A 21,285-nucleotide genomic window follows, 5' to 3' on the forward strand; every position below is an offset into this window, starting at 1 on the left:
TGGTACAATCATAAACACCTCCATATAATTGACTCATGCGCGTGTTATCCTAAAAGTAAAACCTGATAATTTATAGAAGCATCACGAGTAAACTTTACAGCCCTTACACAGGCCATGCCTCTTTTACAAAAGAATATGAAATAGATCCAAACTTATTAAGTACATCAAGAAAGAGAAAAAAGAAAGAAAGAAAAACAAAACAAACAAAAAAGAAATGAAAAAGGCCGAACAGCCTTTAAACTTCAGTCCTCCCTTTAGGCAGAACCTCAGATAAAGCAGAACTCTTGGAATGATCTTCATCGAATTCACGCGCAGGGGAATTCCTCCCACTTTTTATGACATGCCCGGCTGCTTTCGCACCTTTGAAGCTGCTGATATTTCCGAATATCAGAATAACCATCCCTATGATCCCTGCGCAGAACGCTGCTCCAAACGATCTGCCTACATTTCGAGGTATGGAAGTTGCCACTGCGAATCCCACACAAGCTCCCAGTGCTCGTGCCCATGAAAACCACACAGAAAATGCACCTTCTTTACCTGCAGGAGAACAATCCAACCACAGAACCCTCCCAAAAGCATGCAGGAAACCTGTCAAAAGTGTATCATTTTTTAATATTTCACATGTGAAAAAGCAGCAGGGACTCAAAAAGGATCGGTACGCACCTGTAGCGGAGCCCTGTATGGCTGCAAAGAAAAAAAGATTGCCTTTAGTCCACATGGCTCCTTTATAATAGAAACCAAAGCCTGATGCCAAAGTAGACAATATGAGGCCAAGAAGCTGCATTTTCTCCGCGTCTAGTTTCATGGCTTGCTGAAGTGGATGCACCAGTGGAAGAGAAATGATAGGAACCATGAAATATGTTAGCCAAAGAAATAATATGTTCTTTGTTTCGAAGCAACTGTATCCTATGGCATGAAGCAATGCTGCTCCGAAAATGCACATTGTTATAAAAGATGATAGGAAAACTCCGGCAAGACTCCCTGCTGCATGTGGATATCTGAAGATGGACACCACATGGGTTGCAGGAGCAGAATTTGATGGTGCGTTGTTGTATGTTGTTGTGGCTCTGTCCGTGCTGAAAATGTGGATCATTCCTAGACCCCATATGAGGCCGCTGAATATGGAAACAACCCACAAAGCAGTGAAGTGGTCTTTATGGCTGAACATGTGGTATGTGAAGGAAGACATGATTGCAGCTCCCAAGCAGCCTGCAGCCGTTGAGTAAAGGGAAAGCCAGCTGGCAAAGGATCTTCTGTTTGCAAACTGTTGTCGCGGTATGATGGAGCCTGTGAATCCGCGGATCATCAGGCCAAGGTGGCGGGCATGAGCTGCGCCAACAATGGTGTTTGCTGCCACAATGATAGCGATGTATGGTGGAAAGATCCACGACTTCTTGAAAAAACCAGCCGGGAGGCAGAAGATAGCACCGATTATGGTGGCCGCGCCAGCTATAACCTGCTGATAGTGACTGTAATCAAGAAGGATCGACACAATGCCCAATATAGGCGCTGACAGAATTAGTCCTGTGAACCAAGAGATTGAAGTCCACTCCAGCGGGGACAAATTCTTGCCACCGAGTTTAATTGCCCTGTGCACCAGTTCTTCATATCTGCCATCATCAGCAGAGATTATTAGCTTTAGTCTCACTAGAATACCAGATATTATAACATCAAAAGCTAACTAGCTAAGAACATAAGATCTCAAGAAAACATTTTCACAACTGAATGTCTATGCCTTTCTGCAGTATGCTTCTATCAATCTAATTTATGTTCTTTGAAGCAAAGAACAGATCTTTAACGGCTCACCGCCTCAAATCCTTGTAAACATTTTTTACAACTTATACTCCAAAAATCCAACCTAATCAGCCACAGATAATTGACCTAATCAGCCATATTATGGTGGCGGGTTACCTACACAGCCATATTAGGCTGCTTTTCTTCAAATTTGCAAGCGATTTTTGTATTCTTGGTTCAAATTCATGTTGTATTTTGAATTTCTCACGGTATAAACGTTAAAAAATTGTCAAAAAACTAGAAAATGAAGAAAAAACTACAATATTAACAGATTGCATGCTGTAGCAGCCTATATGTAAAACAAACATAAGTATGCACAACAAAAAGAGGGGAATGAGTAGTTTGAAGAGAAAGAAAAAAAAATTAACCTAGGGTTTAGTAACAGAGGTTGAAAAGAAGAAAAAGAAGAAGAGTAAAACTGACAGTAGCATTTCGCTTTGCTTGCATTTGACATCCTGATGGCTCCTCCCCCAGCCCTGCGGCGGCGGCGGCGGATCCGAGACCGTCTGGCTAATAATAAGCGGGAAGACAATGGGAATGAGGACGGTGTGCACGAAGTAGGAGCAGAGTCCGTACAAGTACCAACCGAGAACTTCACCTTTGGAGGGTTTCTCCTCAACACTAGCCTTGTACATATCCTGCCCCCTCTGGATTTTCATGGCCGCATTGTGAGCGTCTGGTGTAGCCGCCACCTCCTTCTGCTGCGGACTGATCTCTGCCATTCCCTCTCTACAAAAAGCAAAGAGAAGAAGAAGAAGAATGCAGAGAGTATGGGAGGTTGAATTTGGGGAGTTTGGCAGTAGTAATAAGAGTGGAGGAGAGGTCAGAGAGCTTGATAGCTATGTAGCGTCCACAGCTAGTTGTGATGTTTTCGAGAGAAATAGACACAGAGATAAAAGAGAGAGACACTTCGGTTTATTCAAATTGCTTTTAGTTCATAACGATAACGGCGCATAATCATAATCACTTTACTATTTTCATTGTTTGTGTTTGGTTTATTCCATGATTATTACAACAATATAATAATAATAACAACCCTTTACTCTTGTTTCTTAACAACACTAGGAAGTAGAAACTAACTAAGCACGTCATTATTAGACTCTGGATATAGCAAGACAGCAAAATTCTACTCTCAAATTATGTGTGTGTGTGTGTGTGTGTGAGAGAGAGAGAGAGAGAGAGAGAGAGAGAGAGAGAGAGAGAGAGAGGTCTTTGAATTCTTCACCTTTGGATATTAAAATAAGAAATTTAACCTATGGTGGAGTAGTGAGCTAAAGTGGTAAAGAGCACAGTTCACATTGTAGGCTAAAAATATTTCCACTAGTCTCCACTACCAAAACTTTTCTTTTTCTTTTTTCTTTATTCCCAACTTTACCTTAAATTTAGTAATCAATAAGATAAAGATTGTATTTAAAATTTGAATGGGGAGTACTACTTTTTTTTTTTATCAAAATTAAAAGCATGTGTGTTCCTCTAAAAAAATACTATCAAAACTTTGTACCGACTAACACTAAAATGTGGGGTGGAGTAAAAGTTGGAGTGAAATTATTTCTAGACAACAAAGCTGGAGTGAAATTAATACCAATTCATCATTGGGAAACATCACGGAAGCATGTCATATCATATGGTTGTTGAAAAATAGATTTTCTTTTTCTCTATGTAAGAAGAGTGTGACATGGTTTGATGTTATCTTCATAGTGTCTCATTTTTCAGCATCAACAAAGGTGGGCCCACTATTTACAGAGCTATCAACAGATATAGGCCCAATTTGAATGCAATGTTCAGTTGGTATACACAAACACTTGAATACCTCAACTTTCATTGGCCCATGACTTGTATCCCACACCTGCAAATCATAACATTTCCTATTTAGCATTCTTGAAGAGTTCAGCAATTTTATGAGATGTCAGCTATACAAATATATTTAACAGAAATACATCATCCGTTCACAACAAATAATCTTATTCTTCAACTCGTGAAATGATCTTGAACGTAGAAAAGTAAGTTCTGTACCTATTTAAGTTGGAAGTGGTGACGATTTCTTGAATCATGTCCGCCCCCTCCGATTCTCTTTCCCCATATACCTTGCATCAACGCTTACGTGGGTGGTGCGACAGCTCCGGAGCAAAGCAGTTAGGAAAGCAGAGAAGAATGGTGGATAAGGACCTGATATATTCAATTTCTCTACTACAGGTATGGGTAAAACATCTCCAACATATACAATGCACTGATCAACTTGTGAATAGGTCGAACACACAGAGAAATAAATCCGGGATGGGCTCAACATTCTCAAGAGTTTGATCAAGTAAGAGAACCATGAAATAGTAAGCTGATCACACTGTATCTGTATATCTGACTCCCATTCCCTGTTACTACTTGTCTTGAACTCATCCAGCTGCGGAAAATGAACGCCCACCACCTTAAACTTTCGAATATTTGGAACATTGAACGTCCCATTCGTGATCCTATTGCCATACATGTATAGGGTTATGAGCTCGAGTGATCGGCTGCAGATTCTTGAGCCCTTCCAGTCATACTCAGAGTTGTGGTCCCAAATCACCAATTCTTTCAGCCAAGGGAATTTAGGCCACAAATCATGCCTATATATACTAGCCAAACCAAGCAATTCCAAAGACTTGAGATTGTCAAAACCAATGAATTCACAAGATGCACAAAGTTGTCTCTGTTCTTTAAACATCCTCCAGCTTACAGTGCAATCCAACTTTATTTTCTTAATAGATGGGCATTTTGAAATCAAGTCAGAATAAATCACCACCAAATGTAATAGCTTGGAACAAACTAAGGGATTTGAGATAGGGCAAACTCACCTCTTTGTTCCTGAATCGGAGATTAATTAGGCATTCATGAGCAGATACTCTAGCTAGGGTTTCGGATTCAAGAACCTCATTTGGTAAAACAAACAGCATCGCAGTCGGACTGCACCTCCGAACTTGAAGAGTGAGATCGGTAGCCCCCAATTTGATCGCTTTTATGATTAGTAGTATCGTAGCTAGAGCGTAGTCGGAAACAGTTTGCATCCATAGACGGAAAGAGTTGATCCTTAGATTGCGATCTTCATACCACTGCAGAGCCTTGATCGCGAATTGAGGGAACTCGATCCATGGAAATTGGAAATCCTGGTCTTGCAAATTGGGGTCGCCGTCGGAGAAACCACGAAATTCATATCGTGATTCGCCATAGGAGAAACCTCGAATTCAGATGGACAATTGCGTGTAACGCCTGAGAAACTACGAAATTCTGATAGGTTTTGGTGATTTGAAGATTTCTGCTTTCTTTTTCTTGGAAGGAGAGGATTTTGCATACGAGTTCAATTTCCACGCCTCTTTCTCATGCAAAGCAACAACGGTCGAATTCTTCATAATTTAATCATTTTAAAATATTTTAGTATCTTGACAAAAAAATACTCCAAATGAAGTATATGACTTTAAAGTTTAAACAATTTCGACAAAATCAAATCTTATAAGTATATGACTTTAAAGTTTAAACAATTCTGACGTACTTTAGTTATTCATAGACAACAAAGTTGGAGCGAAAATATCACTGATTCATAATTAGGAAACAGTACTGAAACATAGCATCATACACTCAATAATTAATCTCATTGACATTCCTAAACACTTCTAAGAAATTCCAATCAATCCATCTGCATACAATCAATAATTAATCTCATTGACATTCCTAAACACTTTCAAGAAATTCCAATCAATCCATCTGCATATCACTTTGACATTCCTAAACACTTTCAAGAATGTCTTGTACGAGGCTATGAATAATTATTGGTGTCTCCTTGCAATGCAAAGACACCACAATCCCTCTACAATATTTCAGACAAATTCAGCCCACTTAACCCATCTAGCAATGTTAATGTCATAAGAAATTTTCAATTACATATCCAAACAGATCGAATAATTGTTCCACCGCACTGCATTAGAAAAATCAAAGCAACATAGAGACAGAAGCACTAGAAAAAAAAATAAACTTGCTTGAATTTCAGTATCAATTCTTTATTATCAGCTCACATACTATGAATTTAGTACTACGACATAGTTTGGGCTCAAATGTAGAACACGCTATTAGTTTTCAGAAAAAGTAAATCAACCATGAACATTCCATCTCTAAATCGATGTTTAGGAGGATTCAGAAATTTTCCCTCTATTGAGTGTATAATTTACTCTTTCAGTTAATAAACGTAGTAAAATCATATCGTGAACTTTATTGTAATTTGACACAATTGACAAAAACGATTTTTATATGACTTTAAACAAATTATGACGTACTCCACCTTAAGGGCTGTGATCAATTGCTAACTCACCCCTTAATTGCTAACTACGACTAATTTAACACCATAAGATTATAAAGATCTAATGGTCTATAAATTGTCACATGTAAATTCGTTTTTTATATTTTATTACTAAAAATTCTAAAAATTTAGGGTTTTAGATCAAAATGTCAACACAGTGAATTAAACATATCAATACCATGCTTTGAATATGTCAACACAATTTCATATTGACATTTTATATGTATTAAGTTGACATATTTTGTTAGTTATGTTGACATAAAACTGTTGATGAAATATATGAAAATTTACGAAAATATTATCAAATTTTGACATCGAAACATATACAAGTGAACTCTATTTAGAATTCTTATAAAATTATCTTTAATTTGATATATTTTGTGTAAAAAATAATATAAATTCAGATAGTTATAATCATTTAAAGTTTTGAGATATTTTTTAAAAGGGAGTTATAACTAAGTTTTTGTTAATTGGCATTAATACTCCTAATTGATATTTTTTGTGCATCGTATTGATATTCGTGGATGAATGATCTTGCGCCTTTATTTAATAATCCAATGTCTATAATTGAGTCGTAGTTAGCAATTTAAAAGGGAGTTAGCAATATAACACATCCCCTCTACTTTAATTACTACTACTATTTATGTGGTAGTATATGGTATGACATTGCAAAACTAAAAATAAAACTCCGGGCCTGTTACCGATTCTCTACGAGAAATATTTGTATCAACTAACAATTAGAATGAAAAATTACTCATAGACAACAAAGTTGGAGCGAGAATATAACCAATTCATATTTGGAAAACAATATAGAAACAACATATCATATATCATATGATTAAGTATGATGATATCCGGATATTGGACTGGTCTAATTTTTGCAGTTGGTATATACACACCACATTGTTCCCTTAACATTCATTGGTCCATGACTTGTAGTGAATGATGAACTCCTTTCTCCACATCTTCCACACCTGCAAACAATCATGCATGGTGATGAACTTACCAACCAATGACTACTAAAAAAATTACTCATCATAAAGCAAAATGATGTTGAAAGATGGAAAGGGAGTGCTAACATAAGAAGCAAAATGATGTTGAAAGATGGAAAGGGAGTGCTAACATAAGAAGGTTTGTAACACCCCTTACCCGGTAGGTAAACCCACCAAATACGTGATGTCACGTTTCAGTATCGACAACCCGTACTGAAAATTTCCTATTTTACGACTATTAAACCAAATTGACCCGCCAAAAATACAGTGTTAATAATAGCGTATGGCGACTTATGGCGGTCGGTCAAAAAACCGCCACAGGGATATGGCGGTCGGCATGACGGTATTATGGCGTAAATGGCGGTCGATAAATTAACAAATAAATAAAATATAATACATAACATAAGATGCAAAAAAATTAGAATAGTTATAGGAAAATTAGAATAGTTATAGGAAAATTAGAAAATTAAATGGTGGAATACAATAATTATGGAGACGCTTTCATCGAGTAGAATAGTTATAGGAAAAGAGAGAGAATTATACAGTGGAATTAATCCATGCATCGAGTAGAACAGTTATAAGAAAAGAAAGAGAATTAAATAGTGGAATTAATACAAACTGAGCATCCACAATAGTGGATTAGTGCCCGCCCTAGCCACAGGCTAGCGGCTAGGGCGGGCGTCTAGTTCACTATTGCAATCGGCTAACGGTAAGGACGAGCGCGGAGCGGACGAGAGGTTGGGCATGGACTAACCGGCTAGCCGATCGCTGGCCGCCTATTTTGCGGCGAGCAATAGGCTACCCGATTTATTTATTTATTTTTATTTTTTTATTTATACTATATATTTACAACTCATTCTACTTCATTTTTTTAATATTTGATAAATACCAATAATTAAAATGAATTAAATCGTATTTGTCAATTTATTTGTTGGGCTAGGGCATTGGCTAGGCTATTGTTAGCATATTGCTAGGCTGTTACTTGGCTAGGACAGTGGCTAGGCGGTAGGAAGGACATGATGATGTGGCAGGAAGAGTTTTTGGCTAGACTATGCTAGTCTGATGCTATTGTGGATGGTCCAAGTAGTAGTACATAAAAATTTTCAGTTATCTTGAATCGTGAATGAAAATCTAGAATCTGGAGCCTTGTGCGTGTGGAGACGGGAGAGACGATAACTTGGATTGACAGCAGCGGTTATGGTTATGGGAGACTGGATAAACTCCCATAAACCCTATAAATAGACTGTTTATAATGGCCAATGGGCTAGGTTACATGTCACGTGGGCCGGGAAGTGGAGTAAGTGGGGTCGTTTTACAAGGCAAAAAGGCATCTCGACCGCCATGAAAGCCATATCCTGCCACGGCGCTTCGCGAATGGCGGCCTCCATTCAAAAAAGGGAGTAAACTGCCATATCACATGGTGGCAGTGGCGTTGAGCCTAGAAACTGCCACCGCCATCCGCCACGGCGCCGCCATCTCTGCTTTTTAATAACACTGCAAAAATAGCAAAGCTGCGCAACCACACTGACATACTATCAACTCTAACCTGAGGAGGGGTAAAAGAAGATAGGTGTGAGCTTTCCACAGCTCAGTAGATATATCCAAACTATAAAAATCAATTTTTTTAATCTAAACTATATTGAGACTTTTACAATATTTATCTTTTACTAAACCATTCATTCTTAGCACTTCCCACTTTCATAATTTACTATATTAATCTTTTACTCATCAACACATTAATTTCCATATCACCTTCCAGATGTTGTCATTTCTTAAGACATCATATATCATCATTCTTTTCTTGTGTTACCACGTATCACTTTATTACAACATCTATATGTTCACCGTGTTTTCCAGATAATATCTCATATCGATACTATCACATTGCACCATAATTCTTCATATATTTACTTACAAAATACATGTTTCCATATAATTCCTCAATTTATTCAATTAGCTAATTATTATTTATTCACACTTATTCTTATCTTATAAGCATATTACTTCCCATAATCTGTCATACGTCCTATTTCCATATCCAAAGTCACTCAGTCATTTAATACTTTATGTCACATTCTTATCCACTCACCAACGCAGACAAATTAAAAACGTTAACCCATTTCAAACACATATAACGATCACCAAGGTACTCATATACCGAAATACATATAATCAGAAATAATATACAACCTATATCATAAACAATCTCATATCCATATACATATGCCTCTCTATTCTTTTTTATTATTCTGTGACGGATCAGGCCTGGTATCTGCCCGGGATTTCCAATATGATTGACCCGAAGGTCCCAATATGATTGACCCCGTAGGTCCCAATATGATTTGACCCGAAGGTCCCACTGTGATTTGACCCGAAGGTCCCAATATGATTCACTCAAGGATTCCTAATAGTTTAAGAGATATTCTTGTTTTCCCACATACTACCAAAATCAGACAATTTCTGGCAGCATTTTCTAAACAATTTTTGTAAATGGTATTTGTACTCTTTAATTAATTATAAAATTCAGAGAACAACTAAACACCTTATAGTTAATTTAAAAATTATGAAATCAAGTTTTCATCGACCTTACATGCCCTGAATATTTCGGATAACACATACCAAAATATGACAAAGTACCAGAATTTTGACAGTTCGTAGCTGTATTGTTATAACAATTTATACACACAGTAAACGAACTCCTAAATTCTCCATAAAAATCAGGGACTCTCTAGACTCATCAGAGTTATTATAAAAATTGATAAACCAAACCTTTCACAGTCCTAAATATTCAAAACAATTCGGAATATGGGGCTGAAAAACAGAGGAGTAAATCTGACTCATACTTTTGTATCAAATTCTATTTCCATTTATGTTTAATCATCCCATTAACCATAAATCAACAACCATTTACTCTATATAATATCAAAACTATTTAGTTATAGCCAATTATGTTCGGTTATTTCACAATTTCTACCAGAATTGGATTTCATTCCGATTATTGAATCAAACGACGTTTATTCACGACGTTAAACACTTTTCCCAACCAAATTCAAATCCACAACAGGCCAAACACCTCAATTATATCCTAGGGTTTCGATCATGATGGAAATTTGGGTTAGGGTTCGATACATTTAAATCCAAGGTGTAACCCAACGTTATCGACGTCTACAAACTCGTATCTATCGCAAGAATTAAACAAAGACCACACCTCCACTCACACCTATGAAGCATGAAAATCACAGCCCACACACCCTCCAAATCATCACTCAAATAGCAACAAAAGTGGTGTAGAAAAGAAGGTTTACCTCAAGTCATCGGGGAATAAGCGTCTAGAATTCGATTTCACCGAACGATTTGCGAAATAGAGGGAGATGAAAGCTTGAGGTCTACTTCTCCTATGGGGGCTGATATGCACGGTTTTTTTTGAAGAAAAAGAGTGGAAGATGAAGTCTAGATTAATATATAATTGATTAGAATCTACTACATTTAGTTTATTATGTAAAATATTTTTAATTATTCTTTTAATCTTCCAATATTTTATTTTCCTACCATATGATATCACTTTTAGGATTTCTTTATACCCTCATTTAGCATTTAGATTCTAGTTTAAGGTAAAATTATTCCTGTCTATTATCTTCAAAAGTTTCGCCGTAGTTTTCGCTAAAAACTGAAATAATCGGCGATAGAATTTTTTTAATTACCTTCAAATGGCCCAAAACAATTCCTCACATTATCTACAATTTTTCTAGGCCATAATTTATAATTTATAAAATTATTAGCCCTTAGCTTCGATTTACGATTTTACGTGGGTAAAAGAAATTGCCGAAAATCGCATAATCAACATTTCATATTAACTTTCTACCTTATAGTTTAACTTAACTACTATTCCTCATCACATATCCAAATCTTTTCGTCAAGCCCTATAATTCGGGATGTTACAAGGTTGGTGCCTATATCCGTCGGAACATAATGAGGTGTTGCTGATCATCACTTAAATCATGTCTTCCATATGGACGATAGCCCAACAGTTGAAACAGAGCTTCAAAATTCACTTCCTCGCGTATCAACGCTTATGCAGTTGGGGCGACAGCTCTGGAGCAACGCATTTACGAAAGCAGAGAAGTGAGAGAAGCATAGTTCATAATGACCCGGTATCGACAAATTCTCTACTCTGGGTGGAGGTAAACCACCATCTCCACTATATACACTCTTTCGGGGAACATATTTAGAAGCCATACATACAGAGAGAGATATTCGGGGTGGGCTCAACATTGTCAAGAGTTTGCTCAACGAAGAGAACCATGAGCAGTAAACGGATAACACTGTACATGTATATCTGACTTCCATTCCCGGTTACCACTACTCAGTCACGAACTCATCCAGCTGGGCCAAATGATTGCTCACAAACTTAAATTTTCGAATATTTGGAACATCAAACGTCCCATTCCTAATCTTATTGTGATACGTGTAGAGGGTTATGAGCTCGAGTGATGGGCTGCAGATTCTTAAGCCTGTCCAGTCGTAGTTAGAGTCAACATCCCGAATCTCCAATTCTTTCAGGCAAGGAAATTTAGGCCACAACTCATGCCTATATATGTAGTCTCTTCTATCCAACCCAATCAATTGCAAAGACTTGAGCTTATGCAGTTTGATTTTACTCTCACAAGATGGGGAAAGTCGTCTCGGTTCTCTACACAAAATTGGAAAGCTTACGTTGCTATCCAACGCTATTTTCTCAAGAGATGTGCATTTCGAAACCAAATCATAGAATAAATCACCATATATAAACGCATGGGACAAATTAAGGGTTTTAAGATTGGACCTACTTACTTCTTTCCGCAGATTAATTCGGCAATCATGAGCAGATAATCCAGCTAGGGTTTCGGAATCAAGAACCTCATATGGTAAAATAAACATATGTGACCAGCGGTTCTTCGAATTCGAAGTGTGAGATTAGTAGCCCCCAGTCTGATCGCTTTCAAAATCAATTCTGTAGCTAGATGATGATCTACAACAGTCTCCATCTCTAGACGGAAAGAGTTGATCCTTCGATTGCGATTTTCGTACCTCTGCAAAGTGTTGCGTGCGAATGCCTGGAACTGGATCCATGGAAATTGGAAATCAAGGTCTCGGAAATCGAGGTCGGGCGCGGCGCCAGGACTTGAACAACACCGTGGTTTGGGCGGCAAGGCGGGCATCCATGAAAGATTGAATGCGATGGATCATTTCATAAGGAATATCATCAGCCGCAACCCCCCCTGTGTAGTTCTTCACAGGAGAAGCCTTCAAATTCAGATGGATCCCTTCGTGATTCGCCATAGGAGAAACCCCCAAATTCAGAATGACATTTGAAGATTTTTGTATCTTTTTTCTTGACAAGAGAAGAGAGGAGAACAGTGGAGTGTTTTATTTGAGTTTAATTGCCGCGCAACAACGGTTGAATTCTTCATTTTCTAATCAACTTAAATTAGGTATTAAAGACTTGAATTTAGTGAAATAAATTCCTAAGTGAATTTTGACCTGCCCTATGATTTTTATCATCATCTAGTTCTATGTACACTTTCATCCCATGAATATGGGATAATCAAACAATAATTAGATGATTTTTTAGATTTAAACTTTTCTTTTAATTTTATTTTAGTTTTTATTATTTCATGCCATGTAATAAGCTGTAATTAGGACACATGAATTGCCCTAGATACACATGAATCCAATTTGCTCACTAAATTTAGAGGACTAAGAGCATCCGCAACGGTGATGGGGAAGAAGGCCGTCGTCCGTGCCAGCGGCGAGGACGAGGCTCGCCGCCGCAGCGCCGTGCCAGCGAGCAGTCGACGTGGCGGCACACGATTGGGCAACGGCATAGCCGTTGCCTTTGAATAATTTTTTTAAAAAAAATTCGTTAATTAATTTTAAATAATGATAAAAAATAAAAAAATTATTTTCCAAATCCCAAAAATATGGCGCGTTTTTCTGAATTTTTCTGATTTTTTTTTTATTTTTTCCCCCAAAATCATCTATAAATACACACATTCATCATCCATTTATCACATCAAATAATCTCTCATTCATCTCTCATTCATAATTCTCATACAAACTATCAACACATTCATCCCTCACTCAAAATCTCAAATGGATTTTACCCATATTATGGCGGAAGCGGAGCGCGAAGAACAAGAATACTACAAACAACATCGTGCCGCTTGCAAAGCATATGTCGCGGCGAATACCCCCGCTCCTCCTCCTCAACGAACTAGATCAATTCGCCGCTACATCCATCATGACCGGGAGGGAGCCCACGAAAGGCTCGTTGCCGATTACTTTGCCGACCAGCCGCGGTTTCCGGCAGATTACTTCAGGCGCCATTTTTCGCATGTCAAAGCGCTTGTTCATGCGAATTGTCAACACATTGTCCGCACGTGTTGAATTCTTCCAAACAGATCCAGATGCAGCTGGCCGGCAAAGTATCACGCCGTTGCAGAAGTGTATGTGTGCCATCCGACAACTCGCTACTGGGTAAACGGCCGACATCTTCGACGAGTATTTGCATATCGGTGAGTCCACTGGAATCCTTTGTCTAAAGAATTTTTGCGAGGGCGTTCGTTCAGCTTTCTGGGATGAATTCCTTCGGGCACCCAGCACCGATGATTGCCAACGGTTGCTTCGTCTTCACGAATCAGTCCATGGCTTTCCCGGAATGCTTGGCAGCACTGACTGCATGCATTGGAGGTGGAAGAATTGCCCAAATGCTTGGATGGGGCAACACTTAAGCGGTCACAAAGGCGGCGGCCCAACACTTATCCTTGAGGCGGTCGCCGACTACCGCCTATGGATTTGGGATGCATATTTCGGCGTTGCCGGAGCCAACAACGACTTGAACGTGCTCTATTCTTCACCACTCTTCAATGATGTGATGAATGGTGTAGCACCGACGATCGAATTCACCATCAACGGAAATACATACCACATGGGTTACTATCTCGCCGATGGTATCTACCCAAGTGATCGACGTTCGTGAAGACGCTCCACAACCCGCATGACCCGAGACGGGTTCTTTTTGCGCAGCGTCAAGAGTCCGCGCGGAAAGACGTCGAAAGAGCCTTCGGAGTCCTTCAAGCCCGATTCAACATTGTGAAGGCCCCGGCTCGGCTGTGGTACGTGAATAATATCGCCGACATCATGTTCACGTGTATTATCTTACACAACATGATTATAGCTGACGAAGGGCCGAGGGCAGCTAGCTTCTACGACGAGGATGAAGCCGGAAGCTCAACAGCGAGGTCTCCTCCACGCCGAGGTGAGCATACGACGATTGGCTAGAGGATCGAGACAAGGCACACAATGCGCGATACCCGAACCCACATTCAGTTACAAGAAGACCTAATCAACCACATGTGGATGAAATTCGGCAACGAGTAGTGATTTTTTTAATTTTTAGTATTTTAATTATGTAATTTTTAATTTTTAGGCTTTTAATTATGTCGTTTTTATTTTATTTGTCATTTGTAATTTTATTTAGGTTTTTTAATGAATTTTATTATTATGGAAATGTTATTGTTTAACTGAATTTTAAATTAATTGTGCTCGTCCTTGCGGAAGAGCACAGCTGTGGGTGTTGTGCTCTTGCCAGAGAGCAGGCAGAAAAAGTGGGGCCGGGCCCATAACCGTGCCGCTGGCAAGAGCACGGTTGTGGATGCTCTAAAGTTTAGAAATTTCTAGCTCAATAAAATCTCCATCCGATTAGTTTTCAACATGAGTAGAATTGACTAGGTACTAATGGGTTAACACTACGTACAACTATTTCCTATGAATGTAGAGTAATTAATATCTTTAACTTTTGTATAAATTTATATAATATGGGATGCTTTGGAATAAAAATATACTCCTATAAATAAATTTTAATATTTAGCTTGCATACCTATTAGTCGGTGTATAGTCTGAAACAGGAACAAATCAAGCTACAGTTTGAATAGCATAAATTTCCAATTGTTAATTTAATGTGAGTCTTTGCTTCATTGCAATGTCTATAGAAAAAAAACAATGCACATACTTTATTGATGAAATGTGAGGCTGATCTCAATCAGCACATGAATAAACATTCCATTATCATCTTCTGCTTCATGTATAGAGTATAGACCTAAAGCTTCGAAACTAAAAAGTTCTTGAGCTCCCTCCGGAGTATTTTTCCGGCTGGGGATCGCGGTATAGATGACCGAAAGTAGACCTTTCTCACTTTCTTATATGGGGCAACCTGCATCAAAAAATGTTAAACTGTGTCAAAAACAACAACAAAAGCTATAACATTATCAGTAAATGTGTTCGGTTTGATCAGATCAAATCAGCAAGATTGGTGACCTGCTTCGCTACGTAGTTCATCACAGCTGCTTCAGTGAGAAAACTCCCTTCTTTGGGGACAACAAATGCCACTGGGATCTCTCCAGCTTCTTCATCCCGGCCTCTGTTTCGTACGAAGAATCAGAATGTTACTAGCAGAAATTAAGGAGCTACTATGTCTTAGAGCAGTTGAGATAACTATTGAGAATTTGATGGCTATGCATTGCGAAATAGCGAAAAACATCCCAAAACAGATAATATCATCAAATTCAAACAAAAAATGAGAAGGGAAAACACCATATTAAGCAGGTTCATCACTTCGAGATTCGTGTTATTCAACAGCTTGCCCTTACCCTGTAACAGCAGCATCAAGTATTTCCGGGTGTGACATCAGAACTGACTCTAAATCAGCTGGAGCAATCTGAATATAACAGACTGGACATTACAGTAAATCTACATCAAAGTTAATGGTGACTCGAGTTGCATAAATGGAGGCAAACCAAACCTGGAAGCCTTTGTACTTGATGACCTCTTTCAAGCGGTCAATCACATACAAGTATCTGTCTTGATCAAAATAAACGATGTCCCCAGTATGTAGCCAGCCATCTTTGTCGAGTGCAAGCATGGTTGCATCGATGTTATTCAAGTACCCTGGATCGAACATTGATATCTTCAGAACTTCTTTGAGTTTATAACAATAATGCCAAAAAAGAGACAACGATTACCTTTCATGTTTCCAGGTGAACGCAACCAAAGCTCGCCAGCGGATCCTGGAGGTAAGTGAGCACCTGTGACCCAGTCTACCACTTTAGCTTGAACATTAGGCGACAGAAGTCCTGCAGACGTATATTTATGAGGTCCAACGGCATTGTAACCTCGAGCTCCCAAAGCAGCTGATTCTGTCAGGCCATAACCCTGAACAAAAATTCATTACCATTAGTACTAATTTTGCACAATCAACTTATAGTAAACTAAGAAAGACAAAGCCATCTGCATAAAACGGAAGGAAATACCTGAATGAAATCGACATGGGGGAGTGTCTCAATCATATCAGTTATGCTTTTATCGGTCGCAGGAGCAGCTCCACAACAAACCTGCTTCAATCTCCGAAAACTACTACCACCACCTCTCTTGGCTCTCTTTGTCAACTCTACCAGTATAGGTGGAACACAATGAAGGTGAGTGACACCATATCTCACAATAGCTCTCTCCATTTCATCAGCATTAAATCTTTTCATAGTGACAATAGTACCCCCCAACGACAACAATCCCAATACGAATAACGACAGTCCATACACATGGAACATTGGGATAACAGCCAAGTAGACATTCTCTGAACTAGGATAATCATACAGAGTAGCTTCAAATCTCACAAAAAGCTCAATCATGGCTATGAAGTTCCCATGGCTCAACATAACACCTTTAGACCTACCAGTAGTGCCCGACGAGTACAAAATCGCAGCAGTGTCCTGCTGCTTAATTCTAGGCCTTGGTGCCATTGCAGGATCACTACAAATCAGCTTATGAAAAACAGAATCATCACTAGACAGAGAGTTCAAGTCTAAAGCTTCGGGCACCCCGACTACAAGGCATCCAGCTAAAGTATCAACTAACTCATCAACCTTATCGATTGCAGCAAAGGCTAAAGTTGGATTACAATCAAGAACTTGTTTCAACTCTAACAAATTGCTTAAAGGATTCATGGGGGTCACAACTGCACCAAGACTCATAGCACCCAAGGCAACTAAAGGGAAGCAAACAGAATTGGGGAGCAAAATCAAGATAACATCACCTTGCTTCACGCCCAAATGGTGAAGACCAGCAGCCATGGATTTCACCAAAGGTGAGAGCTTTGAGTATGGAAGCGAAAGCCCAGATGGTGAATCAACGAGTGCATGCTGGCCATCATGTTTATGTGAGAAAATGAATGAAACAACATCAAGAAGAGGGTCAGAAGGCAAGTTGATAGACGGGTATTTGCTGGAATACACCCCTGTTTGAGGTGAATACAAAGGAAACTTTCTTGATTTGGATGATTCATTGATCCCACCATGTTCTTCTTCTTTGCTCTGCAACTCGATGAGGGCTTTCGACAATGCAGACATTGGAGGAAGAGAGAGAGAGAGAGAATCAAAGGCCAAATGCTTAAATTGTGGCAGCCGTTTTTGTTCTTGGCCTATTTTAGTAAACAAAAAAGAAGTGTTCGGAAAGCAGCACGGATAAGTTCGTTATAAATTTAAGTTTCCTTAAATTCGCGAGAGTCAGAACAAACCAACAAAGTATTCAAATTGATATCCAAGAGAGAAGAGGAAGAAGACATGATAGGAGGATGATTTTGTGTTGTTATTCATCAACCGAGCAATCCTCTTAATATAGAGGATTGCCTTAATTACATATGGTAAAGAATCCCCTAATTTTGGGTGCTATCAATTACACAATAATTACATGATTCTTTCCTTAGTTTACATGATTTGATTTCCTCATGATTTGTCTTCAATATTCCAACACTCCCCCTCAAGTTAAGTGACGGCATCTCCGATACTTAGCTTGCCTATTACTTCTTCAAACACCTTCTGGTGAACAGCTTTGGTTAGGATATCTGCCAGCTGATCTTCTGAGCGGACAAAGGGTAACTCAATAATTCCCTTTTCTATCTTCTCTTTGATGAAGTGTCGATCAATCTCCACATGCTTCGTTCGGTCGTGCTGGACTGGATTTTCGGCGATGCTGATTGCAGCCTTGTTGTCACAGAACAGTTGACTCTTCTGAGTAGGTGGAAAGCCTATTTCTGTCAGGAGCCTCCGTATCCATAGAATCTCAGTTATTCCACTTTTTGCCCCTCGAAATTCGGCCTCGGCACTAGAGAGTGCGACTACTTTCTGTTTTTTACTCCTCCATGTGACAAGATTGTCTCCTATGAACATGAAGTATCCGGCTGTTGATTTTCGATCGATTGGGTTGCTCGCCCAGTCAGCATCGGTGTAGCCTGAGACTTCCAATTGTCCTTCTCTTTTAAGCAAGACTCCGTAGCCAACTGTCCCCTTAAGATATCTCACTATCCTTATCACAGCATTCATGTGCTCTTCTTGCGGCTTGTGCATGAATTGGCTTACCACTCCAACTGCATATGCGATATCTGGTCGTGTATGGGCTAGATAGATCAACTTTCCAACCAAGCGTTGGTAGCGTTCTCGGTCTGCTGAATTTGCTCCTTCCTCTATCTTCAAACCATGGTTCTGTACCATTGGCGTCTCTGCTGGCTTGCATTCTAGTAGCCCCGTCTCTGTTAGCAGATCGAGGACGTACTTCTTCTGTCGCAGAAATATTCCCCTTTTTGATCGTAGAACCTCAATTCCCAGAAAGTACTTCAAGTCTCCTAGATCCTTCATCTCAAATTCTTGAGACAGATTTTCTCGTAGCTTTTTTATTTCAGCTGGGTCATTTCCTGTGATTATCATATCATCCACATAGATTAGGAGACAAGTTATGTTTTCACCTTCCTTTTTGAGGAAAAGGGTATGATCTGAGTTGCTTTGCTGATATCCATACTTCTGCATTGCCTGGCTGAACCTTCCAAACCATACTCTAGGTGACTGTTTCAGACCGTACAACGTCTTCTTTAGGCGACATACTTCTCTTGGGCCAAATTCATCAGAATAGCCAGGTGGAACCTCCATGTATACTTCTTCCTCCTTTTTCAGTTCCCCATGCAAGAACGCATTAGTGACGTCGAGCTGATGTAGAGGCCAATTCTGATTTGCTGCAACAGACAATAGAATTCTTACTGTGCTCATTTTAGCCACTGGCGAGAAAGTTTCAGCGTAGTCAATTCCATACGTCTGAGTGTAGCCTTTTGCGACCAGCCTTGCCTTGTATCTCTCAATAGAACCATCGGCTCGTCTTTTTATGGTGAAGATCCACCTGCATCCGACCGGTCGTTTCCCTTCTGGTAGTACACATTTCTCCCATGTATGGTTCTTGAGAAGAGCATCCATTTCTTTCTTCATGGCTTCTCTCCAGTGTTTGTGCTTCATTGCTTCCTCCACTGAGTTTGGTATTTCATCTTCATATAGGGCAGTTTCAAATGCTCGTGCCATTTCAGTCATCTGGGCAGTCATGGAGTAGGCAATGGGATAGCGAGCTTTTCTTCCCTTCCAATCCGGGGAGTATCTTTTTGGGGGCACTCCTCTATTGATCCGCAGTGGACGAAAATTTTGATCTGATGTGTCTGGCTCATCTTGGGTGGTCTCGACTCTGCGCTCAAGTTCAGTCTCAATAACAGTTGATTCACTTGGATCAGAGTCTCTTACCTCAGGATTATCAGTCGAGGTGATTGCGAGCTCGTCACTAGGTTCAGCGGCCTCTGACGGTGTGTTTGAGGTCTGCTCTGCGTTAAAGCTAACCTTCTCTGTTGGACCCACATCGAGACCGGGACTTGGCGTAGGACTGATTGGAAACAAACTTAGCGGGTCACTCATGGTTTCTGTTGGTCGATTTCCCTCCCCCTGACCGCTAAGTTGGTGATAGAAATATTCATTTTCTACGAAATCACAGTTCATTGTGATAAACATGCGTTTTGTTTTGGGGTCGTAGCACCGGTAGCCTTTTTGTTGTTGGGCATATCCTAGGAAGACACCTTTCACAGCGCACGGGGAGAATTTGGATCTCTCATGTTTGGGTATGTGAATAAAGGTAGAACATCCAAAGATTTTTGGTTCAAGAGTGAGTGGGAGAGGTATCTGTGTATGGTTAGATAGGACTTGTATGGGAGATTTCTTGTTGAGTCCTTGAGTGGGTAGACGGTTTAGGGTGTAGACAGAGGTGGCCATGGCGTCGGGCCAAAAGGATTTTGGGACTTTAGACTCTATGAGGTGAGCTCTGGTCATTTCAAGGAGTTTTCTATTCTTTCGTTCTGCTACCCCGTTTTGTTCTGGTGTGTGGGGGCAAGTGGTCTGGTGTATGAGGCCCTGTTTGGCAAAAAATTGTTGCATTTGGGCATTGATATACTCCCCCCCATTATCAGATCTTAGGATTTGGATACTTTTCTTATATTGGGTTTGAACGAAAGTGTAGAATAAAACAAATTTATCAAAGACTTCTGACTTAGATTTCAAAAAATAAATCCAAGTCATGCGTGAACAGTCATCAATAAAAAGTATAAAATATCTAAACCCTTGACCGCCCGTAACAGGTGCTGGTCCCCACACATCAGAATGAATAAGGGAAAAAACTTGGTCCACACGGGTATTATTAGGCTTAAAAGTACGTCGATGACTCTTAGCCAAAAAACATGTATCACAATCCATACGAGTAATTTTGTTAAAACTAGGGAACAAAACTTTAAGATAACCTAGTGATGGGTGTCCTAATCGACGGTGCCATAGCCAAGCATGTCTGTCTGTGGATCCGTGAGTCAGCATCGCGATACTCTGTTGAGCTACCTCATCCACATAGTAGAGACCACGTTGCTCAGTGCCACGCCCAACAATCGTCCCCGTCTGAATATCCTGTAACATGCAAAAAGATGGTTGCATTAGTAACGTGCAATTCAGTTCCTTCGTAACATGACTGACTGCTAAGAGTTTATGAGACAAGGTCGGCACGTATAGGCAGTTTGATATTTTTAGAGCGGGTGAAATGTGAATGGTTCCCGTTCCCTGGACAGTAAGCAATTCCCCATTGACAGTTTGGACGTATTTTTTGTGAGGTTTGGACATCCCAGTAAAATCAGACTCATCAAATGACATAGTATCGGTAGCCCCACAATCAAAAATCCAATCCTTATCCTTATATGAGGCTTCTGACATACTACAGGCTGTGGACATATTTTCAAGGACTTGAAAT

General features: G+C 39.6%; 3 protein-coding genes and 1 long non-coding RNA gene across 4 annotated transcripts; all 4 read right to left on the bottom strand.

Moving 5' to 3' along the window:
• Positions 1-50: 50 nt before the first annotated feature.
• Positions 51-3,016, bottom strand: LOC121753323. Its single transcript, XM_042148580.1, has 3 exons — positions 2,218-3,016; positions 664-1,610; positions 51-588 (listed from the first exon to the last, which is right to left on the bottom strand). The coding sequence occupies exons 1-3, from the start codon at positions 2,514-2,516 to the stop codon at positions 236-238; spliced, it is 1,599 nt and encodes a 532-aa protein (XP_042004514.1). The 5' UTR covers positions 2,517-3,016; the 3' UTR covers positions 51-235.
• Positions 3,017-3,302: 286 nt separating this feature from the next.
• LOC121751306 lies at positions 3,303-5,126 on the bottom strand. The gene is made up of 3 exons (XM_042146027.1): positions 4,623-5,126; positions 3,808-4,525; positions 3,303-3,640 (listed from the first exon to the last, which is right to left on the bottom strand). The coding sequence occupies exons 1-2, from the start codon at positions 4,830-4,832 to the stop codon at positions 3,842-3,844; spliced, it is 894 nt and encodes a 297-aa protein (XP_042001961.1). The 5' UTR covers positions 4,833-5,126; the 3' UTR covers positions 3,303-3,640; positions 3,808-3,841.
• A 1,726-nt stretch (positions 5,127-6,852) lies between these two features.
• On the bottom strand, positions 6,853-10,521 carry LOC121751462. The gene is made up of 2 exons (XR_006040092.1): positions 10,413-10,521; positions 6,853-7,089 (listed from the first exon to the last, which is right to left on the bottom strand). It is a non-coding gene; the product is annotated as an uncharacterized LOC121751462 (long non-coding RNA).
• Positions 10,522-15,237: 4,716 nt separating this feature from the next.
• Positions 15,238-17,762, bottom strand: LOC121751241 (4-coumarate--CoA ligase-like 6). Its single transcript, XM_042145953.1, has 6 exons — positions 16,455-17,762; positions 16,167-16,356; positions 15,947-16,092; positions 15,795-15,862; positions 15,463-15,565; positions 15,238-15,358 (listed from the first exon to the last, which is right to left on the bottom strand). Exons 1-6 carry the CDS (start codon positions 17,544-17,546, stop codon positions 15,245-15,247), a joined length of 1,713 nt encoding a protein of 570 aa, XP_042001887.1. The 5' UTR covers positions 17,547-17,762; the 3' UTR covers positions 15,238-15,244.
• Between the last annotated feature and the right edge of the window lie 3,523 nt (positions 17,763-21,285).

This window comes from Salvia splendens, chromosome 10 (genome assembly GCF_004379255.2).
Source record: "Salvia splendens isolate huo1 chromosome 10, SspV2, whole genome shotgun sequence".
NCBI classification, from domain to species: Eukaryota; Viridiplantae; Streptophyta; class Magnoliopsida; order Lamiales; family Lamiaceae; genus Salvia; species Salvia splendens.

Excerpts from the sequence above, each read along its gene's own strand:
- LOC121751306 (XM_042146027.1), bottom strand. The coding sequence starts at position 4,832 with ATGCAAACTGTTTCCGACTACGCTCTAGCTACGATACTACTAATCATA. Across the intron at positions 4,526-4,622 it reads TCCGATTCAGGAACAAAGAG|AAAATAAAGTTGGATTGCAC; the intron begins GTGAGTTTGCCC and ends CCATCTATTAAG.
- LOC121753323 (XM_042148580.1), bottom strand. The coding sequence starts at position 2,516 with ATGGCAGAGATCAGTCCGCAGCAGAAGGAGGTGGCGGCTACACCAGAC. Across the intron at positions 1,611-2,217 it reads AAGCAAAGCGAAATGCTACT|ATATGAAGAACTGGTGCACA; the intron begins GTCAGTTTTACT and ends TGATGATGGCAG. Across the intron at positions 589-663 it reads CATACAGGGCTCCGCTACAG|GTTTCCTGCATGCTTTTGGG; the intron begins GTGCGTACCGAT and ends CACTTTTGACAG.
- LOC121751241 (XM_042145953.1), bottom strand. The coding sequence starts at position 17,546 with ATGTCTGCATTGTCGAAAGCCCTCATCGAGTTGCAGAGCAAAGAAGAA. Across the intron at positions 16,357-16,454 it reads CCCATGTCGATTTCATTCAG|GGTTATGGCCTGACAGAATC; the intron begins GTATTTCCTTCC and ends ATTTTTGTTCAG. Across the intron at positions 15,359-15,462 it reads TGAACTACGTAGCGAAGCAG|GTTGCCCCATATAAGAAAGT; the intron begins GTCACCAATCTT and ends TTTTTGATGCAG.